Below are 19,782 nucleotides of genomic sequence, written 5' to 3'. Positions count from 1 at the left end.
TGTCAGCTGCTCTGAGCAGCAAAGAGAGATGAAATCTGTAAAATTCTTCTCTGTCATTTGGCGCCATCTGTTTCCTTTCTTATTCCTTTCCTGAAAACTGTTTTTCAACAAGCACAATAAAATAGACAACAGAGGATAGCTACAAGAACAAATTCATCTTTCCTCAAGTGTAGATTTGAGGCATCTGCAGGAAAGTCCCCTGTGCTGCTGTTCTTCCCTCCACATCTTGAAGGTACTGGAAAAAAATGAAGGGAAGTGATGATCCCTTATTTACTGCATCTGGGTGAGGTAGACAGTTCATGATTCCTGACATAGAAATGTGTTCAACACATATTTACTATGGACCGAAAATATACCAGGTACCTCATGCGGTTGATGGAGATCAAGTCAAATAAATTGGAAGTTCTTTGGGAGACTGTATGTTCCTTGTTATCTTATTCTACTTTGTATCCTTAACGCACTACAGAGGGCTAACACGCAGTAATTGCTCCATAAATACTTGTGGAACGCCTCTTTGCCCATAGAAATGGTTGTCTTCAGCTGAACAGCACTAGACTCTCTGCATCTGGGGAAGTTTGCTGTGTCCTTACAGTTACAATGTTATCTTTGGCCAGGGGATGAAATAACCACTTTACAGCAATAATTAGCATTTATCAAGTATCAATACATACCGTTTTTCAAATACTATGAGAACCACTTCGCGTGGATCAACTTATTTAATCCTTTTAACAACCTGATAACTATTATGATCCTTGTTTTACAGGTACGACTCTAAGCCAAAGAAAGGTATAAAATAACTTGCCCAAATCTGCACAGAAACTGACTCCACAGACCTTGTTTCTAATCTCCCAAACTACAGCTGCCTAATCCTTCCAGAACCAAGCACAAGAAGAGCAAATTAAAACAGGGCCTTTCGAACTTCTTTTGACTGTGATCCACAATTTAAAAAACAAAATTTATACCAACACCTCTATAAAACTGAAGGAAAAGTTTCATTACATTTTTTCCATCATATTCTAATTTAGTTTTTTTTTTTGAAGCTTACTATCATCCATTAATTTGATTTCATAATGCATAGCTTAAAAAACTCTGGGTTAGGGAAAAAAATCAGGCTTACCTGGCTGACCCTGGGCTTGCTGTGCTTAAAGCCGATTCTCTGAATTTTCTCTACTGGGGCAATTAAATTGCAATGACTCTGGTGCATCCAAGCCCCCTTTAGGCCCCTTAGACCCTGAATTTCTGGAAACCCTTTCTCTGCCCATCTTCTGTGCTATGTCACCGCTCCAGCCTGCCATCTTGGGTGGAGTCTCTTTCAGATTTGGCTCTGGCCATATCTGCATTTCTTGTCCATGGGAAGCATGCACCTTTGCCCCTTTCCCTCTCCCCTCTGAGGATGACAGTGCCACCTTCTCTCTGCTCTGTTGTCTAAGGCCAATCCAGCTACGGCTTCTCATACAATTCTTATGTCCCGCCTCCCAACTAAGGGCACACAAGCTCTCTGTTGGATACACTTGAAGGGGATACAGACAGAGTACACTGCTACTTATCTCCAAAGGATCTCTCCCTCCTCTCTCTTCAACTCCACTCCCCTATTAGCAGAGGGGTGTGGTGGGCAGAACAGTTTCACATTCTCTTAGCATGACCTGGATTTCCTAGGATTTAATATTGGAATATGGGGGATTTTGCATCATCTTTTACAGAGATTTTTTCCCCTTGGCAGGCTCTTCCAAAAGTATGAAGAAAAGAAAGGCCTCACGTTCACATCATTTTACAGATGGATGGGCTACAGGTAAGTGGAGGGAAAGGGAAGAGAATAAGCAAAGGCTTGGAGTCTGGAATAAGCAATCAGAGTTTAGGGATTACTAGGGAATGTGAGCTTGCTGTGGAGGGTCCATGTATGATGGGACTTTACAGGGAGCAAGAGATGGATGTCAATGGAATCACAACAAGTGGCCCAAGGAGCTTGCCAGGGCCTTAGGCCCTAATCCTAGGCACCCTCCCCTGACATTAGTTGACTCTCCTGGTCCAGTTTGTGAACTGGATCCTTGGCACTTCTCAGTTCCTCCAGACTCAGAGACCTTGTTCCTGTCCACAGCATGCCAAGTTGATTAAGACTTATATGTTTGTGAACTTTCTGCCTTTTTACTACCTCAACTAAAAGTTTGATCTCAGCTTTGCTAACTCTATCCTGTGCCTAAAACACTCCAGCTAGTAGAGGCAAGAGCCAAGCAAAGGGTAAGCTGCCATGTCCTGCAAAAGCTGCTAATCGGTGGGCCTGGGGATTGTCCTCACTCACTACGCCACCATCCATAGCTCCCAGGGTCCCATATACACACCTCCTCCAGGGCTGGGAGGCTAAGCCTGAGTCTACTAAGATTGTTTCCCTCCTGTAACGGGTGAAGACCTGGATTCCACACTCAGCTCTGAAATTTTCTGCCAACACAGTTCAAGTCGGCCTGAGTTTACCTTTGACTTTCGGTTTCTTCATCTGAAGTGTAGTTACAATAACGTCTAGCAGGATGTCTCAGACTTCTTGTGAGGAGCAATGAAGTGATGTGAATAAAGGCACATTGAATCTCCTACTGGTACGACCACTAAAATTTACCACTGGGAAGTATTCAATAGATGAAATGGAGAGAACGTAATCACTCCCATCTTGAATCTCTATAGTGAAACATGGGGACATATTCTTCTTTTGAATGTGTTCAATGTGTACGTAGTTATCTGTACTTGACTTTTAATATTGTATTCTTACAAAGAACATGATCTCCTTCGTGTAGTTAAGCTGTTTTGGTGATATTTCATATTAGCTATTCGTTTGCAAGACTGTCTAAAAAGGCATGAAGAAAATACTTTCAAAAGGGGCAGAGAATCCAAGATAACACTTCCTTCCGTCCTCTAAATCTTCAGAAAAGTACTCAAACTAAATCAATAGGAAACAGCAGAGAACAGGTCTAGCTGGTCAGGCGAAGAGCCAGGGAAAATCCTGCTTTTGAAATATGGTAGAAATCTCAGAATATTATAGTATTACGGCTTGTCAGGTTCAGGAGATAGATTTGCAAACAGAACAAAACACTTCATTTGACAGAAATACAGTTGTGGATGGGGAGCCTTTAATTCATTTGAAATACAAGCAAATTTGTAAGCAAAACAACTCCCTGGGCAACAGTAGAAAATATTTTGAAGGCTCAGAGAGGCCTAAAAGGATCCTGAGATTAACCTGGAATTCCTATGAGTGACTCATAAATAGTTAGAAGCAGGTATTTGTTTACATGGAGCCAAGCAGAACCCACACCCCAGAATCCTCTCGAAGCCCCAGAGGGAGTGACTCTTCTAGGATTTATATCCATCTGCTTCCAGAAAAGTGCTTGCAGTGCGTCTTTTATGTATACAAATGAAATTGTTGACGTGGAAATAGAGGACGTGAACCCTGAGGGAGGAGGACATAAGTAGGTTAATCAATCCAAGCAGAAATTTAAGTATTTCTTAGCAATGGAGGCCTTTAATCAAATGTAGTCTTCACCAGACAGTTAAGAGTGCTGCCTTAAAGTAAGGAGGGTGTGAAGGGGCAGAGGTCCTCTTGCATGCCCATTGCCCATGGCACTTCTATGAGGCTCTACAGCAGTTTGGAGAACATTTTGAAAATCAGGGTTCTAGATGATTATAGCTACTGTGATTGAACATTAGCCCTGAGCTTCCAGCAAATCAAGATAAAAAGGGAGATACTATGCATCACTTTTTCTTCCTTCAGTAAAAGAAAACCAAAGGTTCTATCAGTCTCTCTGGAACATTCTAACTTAATATAAGGAATGCTTTTTGGAGTGGCTGAGGGAGTGGATGGATAGCGTATACTCAGAAGCTCATAATTTCCTTCAGAATTAGGTAATGGTAGTGGATATTTGTCTTCTTTTTTTTTTTTTTTAATGCCCAGTTTTGGAACCCCTTCCTTATGTTTAGGGAATTTATTTCCCACTGCATGAACTTTGATAGAAAAGCTTCTCTCAAAGAAGCTGAAATAGCCAGGTACTCAGTATTCCAGCCCCTCTTGCAGCTAACACATGGGCATGTGACCGAAGCTTGGCCAATCAGCTGTTAATCATATAAAGATTCATTTCCAGGGCAACAGGGCCAGCCAGCAGTGTGAAGGACATGGTTCTGCTGGAGTTTGATGGGAATTTGGGGCCTCCCTACTCAGCAGCAGTGGCACTGCCCTCGATGAACTAGCTCTGTGCAGTCATTCTGGCTCTGGTTCGAGGTCCCCTTTGCTCAGAGTTCCCCTTTTCTCACCCAGTTGCCAGCTTTCCCATCTATCCCCTGAACAACCCATCATTCTTCCAGTAAATTCCTTTCTAGCCTAAATCAGCCAGAAACCATTTGTTACTTGCAAACAGATTCCCAGCTGAAATGCTAACTATGAGGCTTAGGTCTGCTATGGGAAATACAAAAGATGATACAGTGCAGTTGTGTTCAACTTAAGAAAATTCAGCTATATAGGTTCGTTGGACAAGAGCATGAGAGAGAAAAATAAGATTCTTTTATTTGCTCAGTTATCCTTGCTTGTTCAAATTCAACCAAGGCCCCTACTCTCCCAGAATAAGGAGGCCATGGCCAAAATGCAAAGGGACACAGAAGAATTGAATCTTAGGTTTGAGTTACAAAAGACCCAGGTTTTAGCAATTTAAAGGTAAGAAGTTTTCTGGGATTTCCCTGGCTGTCCAGTGGTTAAGACCCTGCGCTTCCACCGCAGGGGGCATGGGTTGGATCCCTGGTAGGGGAACTAAGATCTCGCATGGCACACAGCCAAAAAAAAAAAAAAAAGTTTCATGGGTCTTTTTGACTTCTGTATCTGCCTTTTGGCCATGCTTGCTGACTTTACAACCTAACCCCTTCCTAAGTTGAGGCTCCACTATACACAGCAGTAGTGAGCACTCAAGACTCTCAACTATACAGGCACTGGCAACCACCCCTTTCCTACGTACCCCTCAGCAGCTCTGCTCACCCCATTGTCCAGGGTAACCCAGGGAACTAGTGTTGGTTTACAGCATTGACCTTAAATTCTATTAAGACCAGTACCCTGGAGGCATTTCATATCTAGTTCCAAAGAGAAATATTACAAACATTTATAGATGATGCCTTTGTATCTTCTTCACTCCCAGTTCAACTGCTCACACCTGTTTCCATTAGAGAGAGAGAAAAGAGGAGAAGAGAGGGGGGAAGACGGGGGTGGGGGGTGGGGGGGAGCATGAAAGAGAGGGAAAGGGAGAAGAGGAGAGGGAAGGAAGAGGTCACCTACTTTATTTCACATCAGGGTTCCTGTATTAGTCTGTTCAGGCTGCTATAAAAAAAAAATACCATAGATTGCATGACTTAGAAACAACAGAAATTTATTTCTCACAGTTCTGGAGGCTGGAAGTCTGAGATCACGGAGCCAGCGTGGTCCAGTTCTGATGAGAGCCCTCTTCCAGGTTGCAAGACTGCCAGCTTCTCATTATACCCTCAAGTAGTGGAAAGAAAGTGAGAGAGCTCGCTGGGGTTCTTTTATAAGGGCACTAATCCCATTGATGACGGCTCCACTCTCATGACCTAATTACCTCCCAAAGGCTCCACCTGCTAATATATTGGGTGTTAGGACTTCAACATATCAATTTGGGGGGGACAAAAAATTTAGTTCCTATTCAGTGTTGGCATCTTGTGATCACCTACTCCTCACAACTAGAAGAGTAAACATTTAAAATTCACCAGGACACTCCAGATTTGAAGATACCAATACCACTTTAAACCCATAACCATCTTCCTTCAGTGTTAACACCTGTGCTTCAAAATTGTGTGCACATGAATTACATAAAACCTGCATAGCAATTGGAAAAAAGAAGGTTACTATTTCTCTATGTGCTAATAAAGATTGAAAAAAAGAGCTCTTTTCACTCAGGAGTTGGCAAACTGTGGGCCTATGGGCCAAATCCAACCTCCTGCCTTACTAAATAAAAATTTGAAACATACCCATGCCCATTCATTTACATATTGTCCATGGTTGCTTTTTCGATATGGCAAAGCCTTAAGAATTTTCTGTCTGGCCCTTTACAAAAGTTTGTCAACCTGCTCTGGCTGACAGGGAAAGCCCGAAGTGTGGTCTGTGACTGCTACTGGCCTATGAACTGTCTCTTACTGAAATTGAGAGTATTTAGAATCCCTTACAGCATTTTGACATTGTCAAGACATCCAAGCGTGTGACTATTTTTCTAGTAATTTTTATTGTATTTTTTTAAGTATCAGTTCATGAAGGATTAGAAATAAAAAATTCAGGAAGTCACAATTTTTTTGTGAGAAAAATATAAGTTAACATCTATCATAATGACTGTAACGAGCCCTTAATAGGTAACAAAACTCAGCCCTCGAGGCTTAATCCATGGCATAGATTTTGCCTTGGAGAGTAAAATGGAGCTAAGGAAGGCAGAGCCAGGTTTAAAACTTATTTGGCCCACAAGCTGGGTCCCCAGTGAAGCTTTCTCTAATTCAGTTGCTGTATTAAGGTCCCAATACCCAAGATATATTTTTTTCTAATTAATGCACAATTATATACAGAGCACTTTCTATACATAGGTGCTGGAGGAATTAAAATACAGTTCAAGGCTTCCAGAAGTTTACACTCTAGGTGAAAGAGCTTAAGGCGATTATAAACATATGAGACACTGGAGTTTGTGGGAGGCTGCTATAAAGAGACTATTGTGGGGACTTCCCTTGTGGTCCAGTGGGTAAGACTCCACGCTGCCGATACAGGGGGCCCGGGTTCGATACCTGGTCGGGGAGCTAGATCCTGCATGCATGCCGCAACTAAGAAGTCCACATGCCAAAACTAAGACCCAACGCAGCCTAAATAAATAAATAAATAAATATTTTTTTAGAAAAAGAGAGAGACTATTGTCGGTTGGTATATGAATTCATATATTCATGAATGCCATTCAAATATATCCATCTCCCTTCTGTTAAATGCCCTTCAACCTAACTTAAGAATGCAATCCATTGAGACCTCTAAGGGAAGGTGACTGTGTACAGGACCGTGATCAGGAGAGCTGAGCAGAGATGCCAAATGCCAGACAGCTCACTCCCTTTCCAAGGGGCTGGCTTCCACATGCCGGCAGGTAAACCTGTAGTGGGGGTGGGGGGGGTGAGCTTTAGACTTAAAATGCTTATAAAGGAAATAATGGATGAAAATAAATGAGAAATTAGAAAAAGAGCAAACTAAGTAGAAGAGTATCATATACACAGTATCCGCGAAGCTGAGAAACAATTTGAACTATATGTTAGCTCTATTTTCATGAAATGTGGTCCACGCGTTTTCAGATAAAGTACCTCAAAATTAAAGCAATTGGTCCAATTGTTAATCTGAAAAAAAGCACAGTAAATATATTATTTCCCCTGTATTCCCTTTTTTTTTTTTTTGGATCTTCTATAGTTGGATTGTCTAATACAATAGTCACTAGGCACATGTGGCTATTTAAAGTAATTATTGGAGAGTGAAGAAATGGAACATTATCACGATAGCAGAAAGTTCTATTCAAGAGCATGCTTTATAATGTGTGCATTACTTTTTCCAGATTACTAGTTGAACTCACTGAATTTAGAGGTACTTTATTCAAAAAGGTGTTTGTAAATTGAAGAAAAACACACTGAGCATGTAATTTGAAAATATAATACATTGTTTAAAAATGTTTATCCTGGGACTTTCCTGGTGGCACATTGATTAAGAATCCGCCTGCCAATGCAGGGACATAGGTTCAAGCCCTGGTCCGGGAAGATCCCACATGCCCTGGAGCAACTAAGCCCGTGTGCCACAACTACTGAGCCCGTGAGCCACAACTACTGAAGCCTGCGTGTCTAGAGCCCATGCTACGTAACATGAGAAGCCACTGCAATGAGAAGCCCTCACACCACCACGAAGAGTAGCCCCTGCTCACCCCAACTAGAGAAAGCCCGTGCACAGCAATGAAGACCCAACGCAGCCATAAATAAATAAATAAATAAATTTATTAAAAAACAAAAAGTTTGTCCTAAGTTTCACAACTTTTTAACACCCTCCAAATACATAATTAACTTTCTAAAGGCTGATTTTTATTTTCATCAGGATATACCTGCACATAGTTTAAGGAATCAAATTATTTAACAAGACATAGTAAGTAAAAGAAATATTAATTTGTTTGCTCCCATCACATCCCATTTCCCATTCCTTAGAAGCAAGCAATTTCAACCCTTTGAGTTATTTAATGTGTTTTCTCCCTATCTCTAAGGGAGATGCTTATACTGCTGCTTCCTATGTTTTCAGGTTAGGTATGTACCTATTCATTTCCCACTAACGGAAGATGAGCATTTCTTTCCCAAACTCTTCCCATCACTGCCCCTGCACACTTCCCTCCTCCTCATCCTTCCAATAAATGTATTTTGCTTCATAAAAATTCAGTGCTGTAATTCTTGACTGTGTAAATGACATTCACAGTCAAGCTATACAGAACATCATTTGCCTTATTTGAATGTGTACAAGTAGGTATAAAGCTTGATGAATTTTCACAAGCAAGCACATTATGCAACCATCACCCAGATCTAGAAACAGGACAGTGAGACGGAAGCACCCAACAGCCTTCATAATCCTCCTGTCACCCCTGTCCTCAAGAACCACTCTGACCATTTTTGCTATAGTTTTGCCTGTTCTTACAATTTATATAGAATCACAGTGTGTACTCATTTTTTTTTAAATTTATTTTATTTATTTATTTTTGGCTGTGTTGGGTCTTCGTTGCTGTGCGTGGGCTTTTCTCTGGTTGTAGTGAGTGGGGGCTACTCTTCGTTGTGGTGCACAGGCTTCTCAATGTGGTGGCTTCTCTTGTTGCAGAGCACGGGCTCTAAGCGCACAGGCTTCAGTAGTTGTGGCTCGCAGGCTCAGCAGTTATGATGCATGGGCTTAGCTGCTCCGTGTCATGTGGGATCTTCCCGGACCCGTGTCCCCTGCATTGGCAGGCGGATTCTTAACCACTGTGCTACCAGGGAAGCCCAGTGTGTACTCATTTTTGTCTGGCTTTTTTGCTATTCTTTTTCTAGCTTGAGATCAAAGCTTAGATTATTGATCTTTCTTTTCTATGTATTTAAAGCTATAATTCTTGATAGCATTAGTTATATCCTATAAATTTTTGCATGTTGCATATTATCATTCATTTCAACATAGCTTTCCATTGTGATATTTTTGTATTTTAAAAATACTGATTTTTCTCCATCATGTTGTGATATGTTCCTTACACCAATCCTTAGAAATCTGTTGAGACATTTTATATATCCTGGACAACAGCTGCAGTTGAGGTCATCACCTGATTAGCTGATAATACAGTCATTTCCCAAGATCCATTAAGTTTCTGTACAGTCTGAACAGATGTTAGGAGCCTTTACCCTGAATCTTTCTGTATTTTTTTTTTTTTTTTTTGCTTATTTTCTTTCTGTATTTTTAATGATGGCACTTGGCAATTTCCCCAGAGATGTAGCACTGACTTGCTTTACTATTCTGGCTTCTACTTGGCCCTTGTTTCAGTCAGGGAACCGAAGTGGGGATTCTGTCAGTTGTCAGGTATGTCTATCCCAAATACACACTCAGGAACAGGGAAAGTAAGCACAGGGGCAAGTCCAAGAACTGAGCTGCCTCTGACACAAGCTAGGGCTCAACGTCCATGTATGACTTGACCCAAAACTGTCAAAGAAGTGTTAAGTCACAGCCACATTACAAAAAGCATGGGAAGCGAATTTGGAGTGAAGAGACAATAGGTGTATGAGAGCACAGTCACAGACTGTCAGATCTCACAGCTCACCAACTGTGTCTAACCTGTACTTATCCTGTCCACTGAACTTTAAATTTCAATTATTTTTTCATCAATATAAATTCTATTTTGACAATTCGTAAATCTGCCTGATTTTTTATAGAACCTTGTTACTTTCCCATTTTTGACACTCTTATTTCTTTACACATATTATACAGTGATTTCAAGTTCTCTGATAATCCCCGTATCTGTCATCTTTGTAGAGCTTATTCTGTAATTTGTTTCTGCTAACTCTTGCTTATGATGGCATCTCTTTCTATAGGGTAGATTTATTTCCTAGCTCAGTCCCAGAAGGTCAGATTGGTTCTCCTCTATCAGCCTCCATCCATTTTCCAGGTAAGAGGAGAACAGGAAAAGGCTAGCACTTTCACCAGGGAAGCAGAACTGTCCTCATAAACTCCAAGTAGACTTCTGCTTACATCTCCCTGATCAGAACCGTGTTACAGCCCTAATTGCTAGGCTTTAAGCCTCCATAATTGACAGCACTGGTGATGAAGTGTAGAAAGAGCCACTGTGAGCTTCTCCATGTAGTAGAGAGAGGCAAGAGTCCCAAGTCACTGCGAGGGGGTTGGTGGCACAAGTCATGAGGATTACAAAATGCTGTTTTGGAGCAGGGGTTATGGAAGGGTACTCAGACCTAACCTACAAGGACGGAAAAGGCAAGGCCTCTGTTTGCAGAACCACTGCTGCTGGCCAGGTTCTCCCTGTAGCTGCTGCCTGTAACTCACTATTCAGGGCCTCTAACACACCTTACAGTAACCAGTAACCATCAACCAACAAATCAGAAATTTATATAGACAAAGCAAAAGATTCAAACTGACACAAAAAAAGAAGAAACATCACTTGGTCAAGATTTACTTCAAGGCCTGAAAACACTGACTAATCGAAAATGGCCCTACTGCGATTTCTTATAATATATAAATACTTTATATATATAACTTAAAAAAATGTAGACACTATTAACTAACTCCTAAACCACATACTATAGGCTTTTCAAAAGCAACAGTTATTTAACAAAATGTAAGGTGACAATATCAAAGAATTTTCACACTTAATGAGGACACAATCAGTCACAAGCTACTCAAACACAAATTTTTTTACACTTTCCATGTTTGTTTTTAACTTTGTTTCATAGAACCACTGATAATTGAGGCTTCTTTCAAGTACAGGATTTCTAACATTAAATTACATTTTCTAAGTATTTCTTTAAAGAAGAAATGAAAAAGACACATACTACATTGTTTGCCATAAATTCATACACCAAAAAGTCAAAACAATCCAACTGAATTTATTCCTGCTTCCCCCTTCTCTAACATTAGTTCTTCTAAATACTATATAAACAGTTTTGTTAAAATCAGTTCTCATTTATGCAGATTAGGGGAAAATGGTTTTATAATGAGTTATCTTTAAAATTATCTTCTAGATAGCACTCTTTAGCCTTAAATTACATTGTGCACACACAACTACAACAGTCTGCATTTGCTCAGGAACATACAGTCACATTAAAAACAAATAACTTTGTATTTCATAGTTTAGTTGGCTCTTAAATAGTTTCCCTGGGTGGGGGGCGGGGGGCAGGGAACAAGTATTTGTGTTGTTTAAGAAACTGGTATATATAAATGAAATGCTAGGTGTTCGTTTAAACTTTGAGGAAACCTACAGATGAACATTTGGGTATTTTTTCTAAAATGCAAGAGACATGCACTTAATCACTGTTCATATAGTGAAGCGATGGGATGGCAGATACAGACGCAGATGAAACTCTACATTTTGTAAATGTAAAGTTGGATATTCTAAATGGAAGAACTGACACTGACAACTGTTTACAGGAAACAAAGGTTAAGAAAAATGTTGAAGAATATCTACTCTTAAAAAGAGAGAAGTGTTATACAACACAAAAATGAGAACTAGAGATTCGAAAAACACTCATTTTACTGTTTTAAAAGAAAAACAAAAAAATAATAGGGAGAGAGTCTAGACCAATTAGAACTGAGGCAGCTGTAACAAAAATGGAACACAGTACAATGATTTGAGCCCTTAAAGGAAATGACTAACTAAAATGAAATTTCACAAGTCTTCATGTCTATAATAATATATAAATGCACAAAATATCAAAAATACGAAGTCTGGATTTTTTCCCCTTAGGTTTGTAATAAACTGTCAAACCTCTGCTTAATATAGTTACTTTTATGAGCCTTCTGATTAGCAGAGCATGCTATACAGGTACATGCATGCTAGAATTTTACCATGAGAATTATAGTTCTCATCTCAAACTAGTGACTAGCCTGTTACCCATATTTATATATATTCCATTTCCATTATAAAACACTTAAGACCTTTCTAGTAGTACATTTTAATCAACATATTACATAAAAAAGAATCTTGATTTTTAAAATGAACCTTCTTAGTACTGTAACATGATGGGTTTAATTGAACAGTTGGAACATAATATGGTAACTACATTGTACTGTTTAATTCACAGCTGTAGGAAAATGTTTGATTTTTAAAATATAACCAAGATGAGACTGTAGAGTTATGAGCAGGAAAATATTAGAAAACAGTGAATGAATAAATAAGATGCTTTTCCTTTAGTGGCCATTCATTACTTTGCTTTTAGGAACCTCGAAGAAATTGTCTTCTTTGAGTTTCAAATGTTCTGGTAAATCTAGTCGTTTCTTAGCTTCCTCAATATCACCTTGAATTGCTGAAATAAGTGACTCTGTGGAGAGAATATACCAGGTAAAGATAACGAAAAACTGCTGCTGTGCTTTTTTACGACTCCTTTGTTCAGCTTCTCCTAAAATCTCATAGGCTGGCAGTGTTCCTGGCACAGGGTAGATGCCCAATAATGTTTGTTTCATCCTTTCTTCTAGACTTAAGTAAGTCAATAGTACACAAAAGATGTCCCTAATCTTCTTGCAATTATTTAGAGAAAGGCATTAGCAGAAAGGTACATGGCATATACTAAATGGAAGAAACAAATACTATCAATTCTTTTCAGTATTTACAGTTGTAAAAGAAACTCTACATTAGAACTGAAACTATCACACTACACTAAGATACTTGACATTTGTTTTAAATGTTCTGATTTACTGCTTCTTACACTTCAACTACCGCTAAGCATCCATTATTCATCACAGTATTAACTCTTACTTGTTCCTTAAAATATGAAAAGGAAATAAAGATTTCATTAACTTCATATTGTTGGAGAGAGAGCCAGCCTGCTGGGTTTGAATCTAGGCTCCATCACTTACTATGCTACCCCAGGCAAATTACTTAACCTCTCTGTGCCAATTTCCTCATCTGCAAAATCGGCAAAATAATTCCTCATGTGGGTGTTGTGGGGATAAAGTGAGTTGATTCATGTAAGGCTCTTAAAACAGTACCTGGCATATTAAATGCTCAAATATTATCTGTCTGGCCATGATTACTATCAGGAGAAGCAGCAGAAGTAACTGCAGTAATATTTAAGAAGATCTAAATAAGAACTTACCTAAAGAATCAAAGTTCTTTTCTGGTCTGAGGTAGCCGACAATGGCCACGTTGAGAATTTCCCCATAGAAGTCCTCTTTGAAAGTATGCATGATATGAGTTTCCTACAGTCAAGAGATGTTAAAATTGAATTTATCTTTATCTTTATGGTGAGGTAATTTAAATGAAACAATCAACCCTCCTTAAAATTTTAAAGACAGGTTAAAATCTAAGTGCAGTATTTCCTGAATTCTTCCATTACTCCTGTTCTTGACCTTGTACCATTATAACTGAGTAAGGTAGATGCTATCCCACAAATCTGGTGTGATTTGCTGTTTTTAGAAAAAGCTAACATGCACCAAAGTAATTAAGGAGTCTTATCAAGGTGAAAAAACTGAGCAAATACAGCAGAGGGAATGAGCAAAGAAACTCTTCTTCAAAAGATACCAGTCCATTAAGCGAATTTAAAAAAGAAAAAGGCAACACAGTGGAAGAAGACATTTGTCATACATAGTTCCAACAAAAGAATTGGATCCAGAATATATTAAGAACTTCTTTAAGTCAGTAAGACAAACAATCCAATTTTTTTAAAAGGGATAAAGACTTAAACAGGCACATAATGTATGTCTGTTATCAGCAAAGAAAAGGAAAAAGAAAAACTCTAAAAAGTATGAACCTCCTACCAATGGAAAACTGAGTTTCTCCTAACTATGGAAGGACCTCCAAGGCACTCCTTAACTGGCTCTACAGTAAGAGTTTTGTTATCTGAGTAGCTAATAAGGAAAAATTAGTCATGGGATAGCCTCCCCTCCCCTTCATTTCCTCTCTCATTCCAGAGAAAAATATTTTGCCTTCTTTCATCGATTATTTTCTTTATCTATTCCAACACACCCTAAATCCCGAAAAATAAGAGGAACACTGAGCACAATGTTAAGTAGTTCTGGGCCACTTCTATTGCTTATACCAGCACTTTTCTATAAACTCTTCAAAGAGGATGAAATTTAGATCAACTATAACCGTTTGTGCCACATACTTGAGCTGACCCAAAGATTCAGCCACATCTAGCAGATTAAGCACTTAAGCTGTGTAGGTCTTCTGTTCATAAGAACAGGAGAATGACGTATACCCTCAAAGGGGTTTAAAAAGAGGAAAAAAAGCATCACCTTGCAATTTTATCAGAAAGAACCATCCATGGCGTAAGCAGTTCTACCTTAACAGGGTGACCAAATAATTAAAGAGTAAATGACCTACATTAACCGGTAAACTCAACTTTATTTCACTTTTATTTCTAATAAAGGTAAACACATGGGCAGTTATAAAAATTAATTATTGTAGTTTTGGTTTGTGATTCCACTTTCTATTTTCTCCATGATTTAAAAGATAAATGCATAAAAATTTATTAATCTATGTTATTGGATACACAATGATGTAATTTGTGAGTTTTGGTATACTATTAAGTTCATATAAATTCAAAATAGATTTTTGTAACTTTAGGATGTTAAATGCAGTCCCCATGGTAACCACAAAGAAAATATCTATAGGAAATACACAAAAGGAAATAAGAAAGGGATCAAAATGTGTCACTACAAAAAAAAGTCAACAAAAAAGGCAGTAATGGAGAACTGACAAAAAAGCTATAAAGCATACAAAAAACAAAACAGCAAAACATCAGAAGTCTCTCCTTATCAGTAATTACTTTAAATGTAAATGGATTAAACTCTCCAATCAAAAGGCAGAGATTAGCAGAATGGTTCAAAAACACAAGATCCAACTATACCCCCTTTATAAGAGACTCACTTTAGATCCAAAGACACAAGTAATCTTGAAAGTGAAAAGGATGGAAAAGTTATTCCATTCAAATAGTAACTAAACTCTTCACTTTTAAACCTGTCAAGTAAATTCTCATATTTGGATTATGTTGTGATCACCACTGATGAGTTCTATCTGTGTATTACTCTAAATCATCATCCCATTCTCTGTTTACAGAGTGAAATACAATTCTTAATTCTTACCATGGACTTTTTTGTATTCTTGTAGTATGGGTTCCATCCTATGCTCACCACCATCTTATGGACGTCTCCACTTCCAACACTGGCCCAACCATAATATATGCCAGTGGATACATCAGTTGGAAGATTATCTACTACTTGTTCAGGAAAGTTAGCTAACAACAGAAAAAAATACATTAAAATTTAGAGTTTCATATTCAATATTTAGAAAATTCACATGTAAGGCTAGCCTAAATCATTACCCTCAACAAGACTCCTAGGACTCTAACTACAATTATTAACCCCATCATTTCATACTCTGGCTAGGATTTCTTTCTCCTCTTCATACGGATTGGTTAGGGGAAAAGGTACCAGATTATATATGTATAAGTTACCAGGTTATAGTAAGTGTACCAAAAAACGTAAACTCTCACAGTAGAAGAAAACAGGTACATGAACAGCTGGGGTTTTTTTTAGCCCTGGTCCTTCTTAAGGAGGTTCAGCATCTCTTGAAAAGATTTCTATTTTCGAAATATACATGCCTAGGTCCCGAGCTCAAAGACTGCTTTAATAGGTCTAGGTGCAGCCCTGGAATGTATTTTTAAGGAAAAGTTAAGCATACCTTCAGGTCCTGACTACTAAAACTAATGCAGACCAAAAAAGATACCTGGTTCTCATTCAACTGCCTGGGTCATCATTTGGACACAACCTACTAACGTATTTAAAGAACAAAAACCTTACAGCTGGCTTGAGAATTTAGCCTATCTGGCCCACATTACATTTCCTAAAGAGAAAGACGCGCGCCACGCTTGGCGGGTTTATCAAGGCTGGATAGGGAGGCGGGAAACAGGGCTCCCGAAACTCAGCTCCGGCTTCCTGCCCTCACCACCCCCCAAGCCGGTGAGCTCAGAGCCACGGGCAAGGACGCGCTCCATCAGTCCGACCAAAGGTCCTCAGCCTCAACAAAGCGGGAGCGGGGAGGACGGAAACGTCACCTCTGCCCGTAGCCCCACCACCCGGCCCGGAGCCCCCCGGCTGACGTCCCCGGTCTCAGGTGACCCGGCCCAGCGTGGGTGGGGGACTCCGCGCCCTCCCGCGCTCACCTGTAGGGATGCCCAGCTGCTTGGAGCCGCGACCGAAGCCCCGCACCACCTGGCCGCGGCAGAAGTACGGCAGGTGCCTCATGACGCCGTCCGCTCGGGGTGCGGGCTGCGGTCCAGTCCGCGCGTCCGGCGGAGCCGCCGTCGAGGCGGTGCCCGGACGCCCCGGACCAGCCGGGGGACACGGGCGAGAGCTCCGCAGGCCGGCCGGCCGGGCGAGCGCACGGGCGTACAACTGGCCGAGCAGCGCGGACGACACGCCACGGCGAGACGCTCACGCCACTGACCGAACAGAAGGCGCCGGGCGACTCAGACGCCTGGGCTCCGGAACACCCCCGACCGCGGAAGTGAGGCTGTGGGCGGGGAGCAGAGCGGGGACGCGCCGGCTTGGAAGGGCCCCACAGCCCACTGAGCGCCACGGACCTACGCACTCTGCCCAGGCCGAGCGCCCCGGCGCTCGTACGGCTTCCGTAGCTCCGCCCCCAACGTAGCCCCGCTCCCAACGTAGCCCCGCCCCCAGCCGTAGTCCGGGAGGTGTTGGTTCTCTTTTCCTTGGTATCTCTCTCTTCCCGGGCGGTGGGAACCGAGGTGACGACACGTTTTTCAGCCTGGGGCCTGTGAAAGCACTGTCCTCATTCTCAGACACTCCGAAGTGTTTCTTTCCCCTTTTTCCTTTTCATTATGATCCTGATGCCGAGGAGAGACGTTCTTTAGCTCCTTGACAACTGCTACGTTGCTCGTCATTCATCACTCATTCGCTTTTTAAAGATTTATTAAACATCCAAAATTCCACCTTTTCATAGAAGCTTTTCACGACTAGCTACGGGAAGTGGACCTCCTCTCCCCCAGACCACGTGACCATGGTCTGAAGTTGTATCAGTATGTAAGCTCCAGGGGAGCGGGTCCTGGTCTGTAACGCTGCAATCCCAGTGACTAGTGGAAGGTTACAGTGATGCAATTTTTTTGAGCAGGGAAGCGGCTGCCTACCCTCCCTCTATCTTACGATCTCCCTGAGAACTTAATAAACTTGATGTAAGACTTGATCTCTACTGCAATGCAAATTCGTGGGCCTTCTGACCCTTGGAACTGTGAACATTACCTCGGGAAATAGTTCCAGGGTCACTCACAAGATATATCCTCTTGTCTTGTTCTTGAGAAAGAAGTTTTTTTTTTTTTTTTTTTTTTTTGAGAAAGAAGTTTTAATTCTTCTCTTTTGCCTTTCTCTACAAATGTGTGTGAAATTCTGTCCAGCCTTTGCAGTCATTATCCTTTTACCTTAACTCTGATAGTGCTTACCCAGTGTTCAAATTATGTTCTCTCTCTATTGGTACCAAAGGGCAACTTGAGAAATGGAATATTTCCAGTCATATCGGTAAACAAAGGATGTCACAGTCATTAGCGATGTAGCCCTCCAGTATGAGCTGGTGAGCCCTGAGGAAACTCAGGATGTGAAAACACAGGATACTGGCCCCAGATACCTCAGGTGCACATCAAAGGAATGATTTCAATGAGCCCAGACTCTTGCATCTTCCCATACATAGAAAGATACTAAATTCCTTAACTTGGGATACCTGGTTTTCTTTAATTAACAATAATCTTTTGACGTTTGGACTACCTGCCCTTTGTTGCAAAACTTCTATATAACCTGGCTCTCCCCTTGCCTCCTCTGAGCTGTTCTCTCAGGGTTACTTGAGATGCTGCCTCCCAGGCTTGAAGTCCTAAAAATTCCTGCTGAATAAAACATAACTCTCAACTTTTAGGTTGTGGGTAATTTTTTAGTTGGCAGGGTCTTTGTTGGTAAGACTGTGTTATTTCCCTAATACTAGTATAGCGCCTGGCTTATAGCAAACTCTCCGAGAAAGTATCTGCAGAAAGAATGAATTAACGAGCCCAGCATGCGCCAAGCACAATGCAAGGTGCCAGGGGAACAAAGGTGTCTGAGACAGAGTCTTGGCCCTCAGGAGACTCAGCTTAGTGGGGGAGACCTATTGGGAAGCCTGATAGCATAGCATTCTATGCTATAAATAGGCCAATGAATTCCGGACAAAGTGCTTGGAAAGCTGCTAGAGGGAGCAGTCCTCAATAAAAGGCATTTTGTATAGCTAATGGTTAAGTGCACAGGTGCTAGAGCTAGATAAGCCAGGGTTTGATTGCAGGCCTTGCCTCATTTAATCGCTGGGTGATCTTGGGCAAAGTACCCTGTCTGAATCTGTGTCCTGATGAACTAAATGGGCATATCAATAATTTTGTGGGATTTGAGTGAGATAGTGTATCTACTGCACTTAACAAATTGCCTGGCCTGTTGTAAAAAGTTCAGTAGCAGCAGCAACAGCAGGAGCATCCTTAGCCATGATACACCAAATAAAACCCTGTAGATGAGAGCCTGGGAAAGCATACGTGATGGGTCTACTCCTCCAACATTACAAGGAGGTGTGACTATTAAATGAGGTAAAATAATTAAATGGGTCATGGGGGACAAATGAGGAGTGGTCTTAAGAATTAAATGAGATAAGTACTTCACACGCTCTTTCATGTAATCCTCATTATCAGCTTTGGAGGAAAGCATTAAACCCAATTTATAAAGAGGGAAAGGGAGACTTGGAGAATTTCTAAGATGGAGCATTTGGGCTCCAGTTTTTTTTAACTGCGTTGACATGTCAATTACCATGCATAAACACTGTGTAATCAGTGCAGGATATGAAAGGCAGAAGCCTGACTCTTTTCCACTGCTGCTCAATAGCCCTCAATGGCTCCCTTGGTACTACAGAATAAAATAGCCCTCCAAGGGTCCCCTTCAATTTGCCATTCTGGGTTTTATCTCTAAGGACTCCCCTCAAGTACTTTATATACTAATCTAATCAGACCCCCATCCCCCTACCCTGATCTCCGAGAGGCAGCAGTGGGTGGTGGCGTGAAGCGAGTTCTTAATTCCCTGTCCAGGAATTGATCCTGGGTAGCCTGGATGACAACCAGGAATCCTGGCCACCACAGCCCCTGGCTTTTGCCCCCAGTGAAAAAATGCATTTCTCACAGAGGCAAAAACTGTAAGAACAGGTACAAGTTTATTATTGCAGACATAGCACAACAACAAGTGGGAGTGCACACAGAGAAACAGTTTGTTTAGTTAAGATAGAAGCAAGGCAGAGATGCTCATCAGATAGAAAGGGTGTGGGCATCCCCCTAATGAGGAGGAGAGCAGTAAAGAGGCGGTTAAGTCATTTATATAGGACAGGTCTTCCGGGTCTTTGTTTACCTTTGGCCAATTATCTGGTTTCTGTTTCCACACCTGACCTGCCCTAGGACCCTCCCAAACATGCGTGCGCAACTTTTTTCCACGATGGATTCCAGCCCAGAGGTCTATGGGATGGC

The 19,782-nt window shown here is 41.0% G+C and overlaps 1 protein-coding gene across 1 annotated transcript; it reads right to left on the bottom strand.

Moving 5' to 3' along the window:
• Positions 1–11,127: 11,127 nt before the first annotated feature.
• On the bottom strand, positions 11,128–16,874 carry RFK (riboflavin kinase). Its single transcript, XM_068553243.1, has 4 exons — positions 16,417–16,874; positions 15,338–15,489; positions 13,348–13,450; positions 11,128–12,573 (listed from the first exon to the last, which is right to left on the bottom strand). The coding sequence occupies exons 1-4, from the start codon at positions 16,496–16,498 to the stop codon at positions 12,443–12,445; spliced, it is 468 nt and encodes a 155-aa protein (XP_068409344.1). The 5' UTR covers positions 16,499–16,874; the 3' UTR covers positions 11,128–12,442.
• Positions 16,875–19,782: the final 2,908 nt, after the last annotated feature.

The sequence above is a fragment of the Eschrichtius robustus genome, chromosome 10 (assembly GCF_028021215.1).
Source record: "Eschrichtius robustus isolate mEscRob2 chromosome 10, mEscRob2.pri, whole genome shotgun sequence".
NCBI classification, from domain to species: Eukaryota; Metazoa; Chordata; class Mammalia; order Artiodactyla; family Eschrichtiidae; genus Eschrichtius; species Eschrichtius robustus.
Note: the sequence above shows the minus strand (reverse complement) of the source record. Positions and strands in the feature narration are given on the sequence as shown.

What these genes read in the sequence shown, in the direction of transcription:
- RFK (XM_068553243.1), bottom strand. Translation starts at nt 16,498, where the DNA reads ATGAGGCACCTGCCGTACTTCTGCCGCGGCCAGGTGGTGCGGGGCTTC. An exon ending in AGAATACAAAAAAGTCCATG is followed by an intron (nt 13,451 to 15,337) that starts GTAAGAATTAAG and finishes TCTTGACTGTAG; the next exon opens with GAAACTCATATCATGCATAC. An exon ending in AAAGAACTTTGATTCTTTAG is followed by an intron (nt 12,574 to 13,347) that starts GTAAGTTCTTAT and finishes TTCTCTCCACAG; the next exon opens with AGTCACTTATTTCAGCAATT.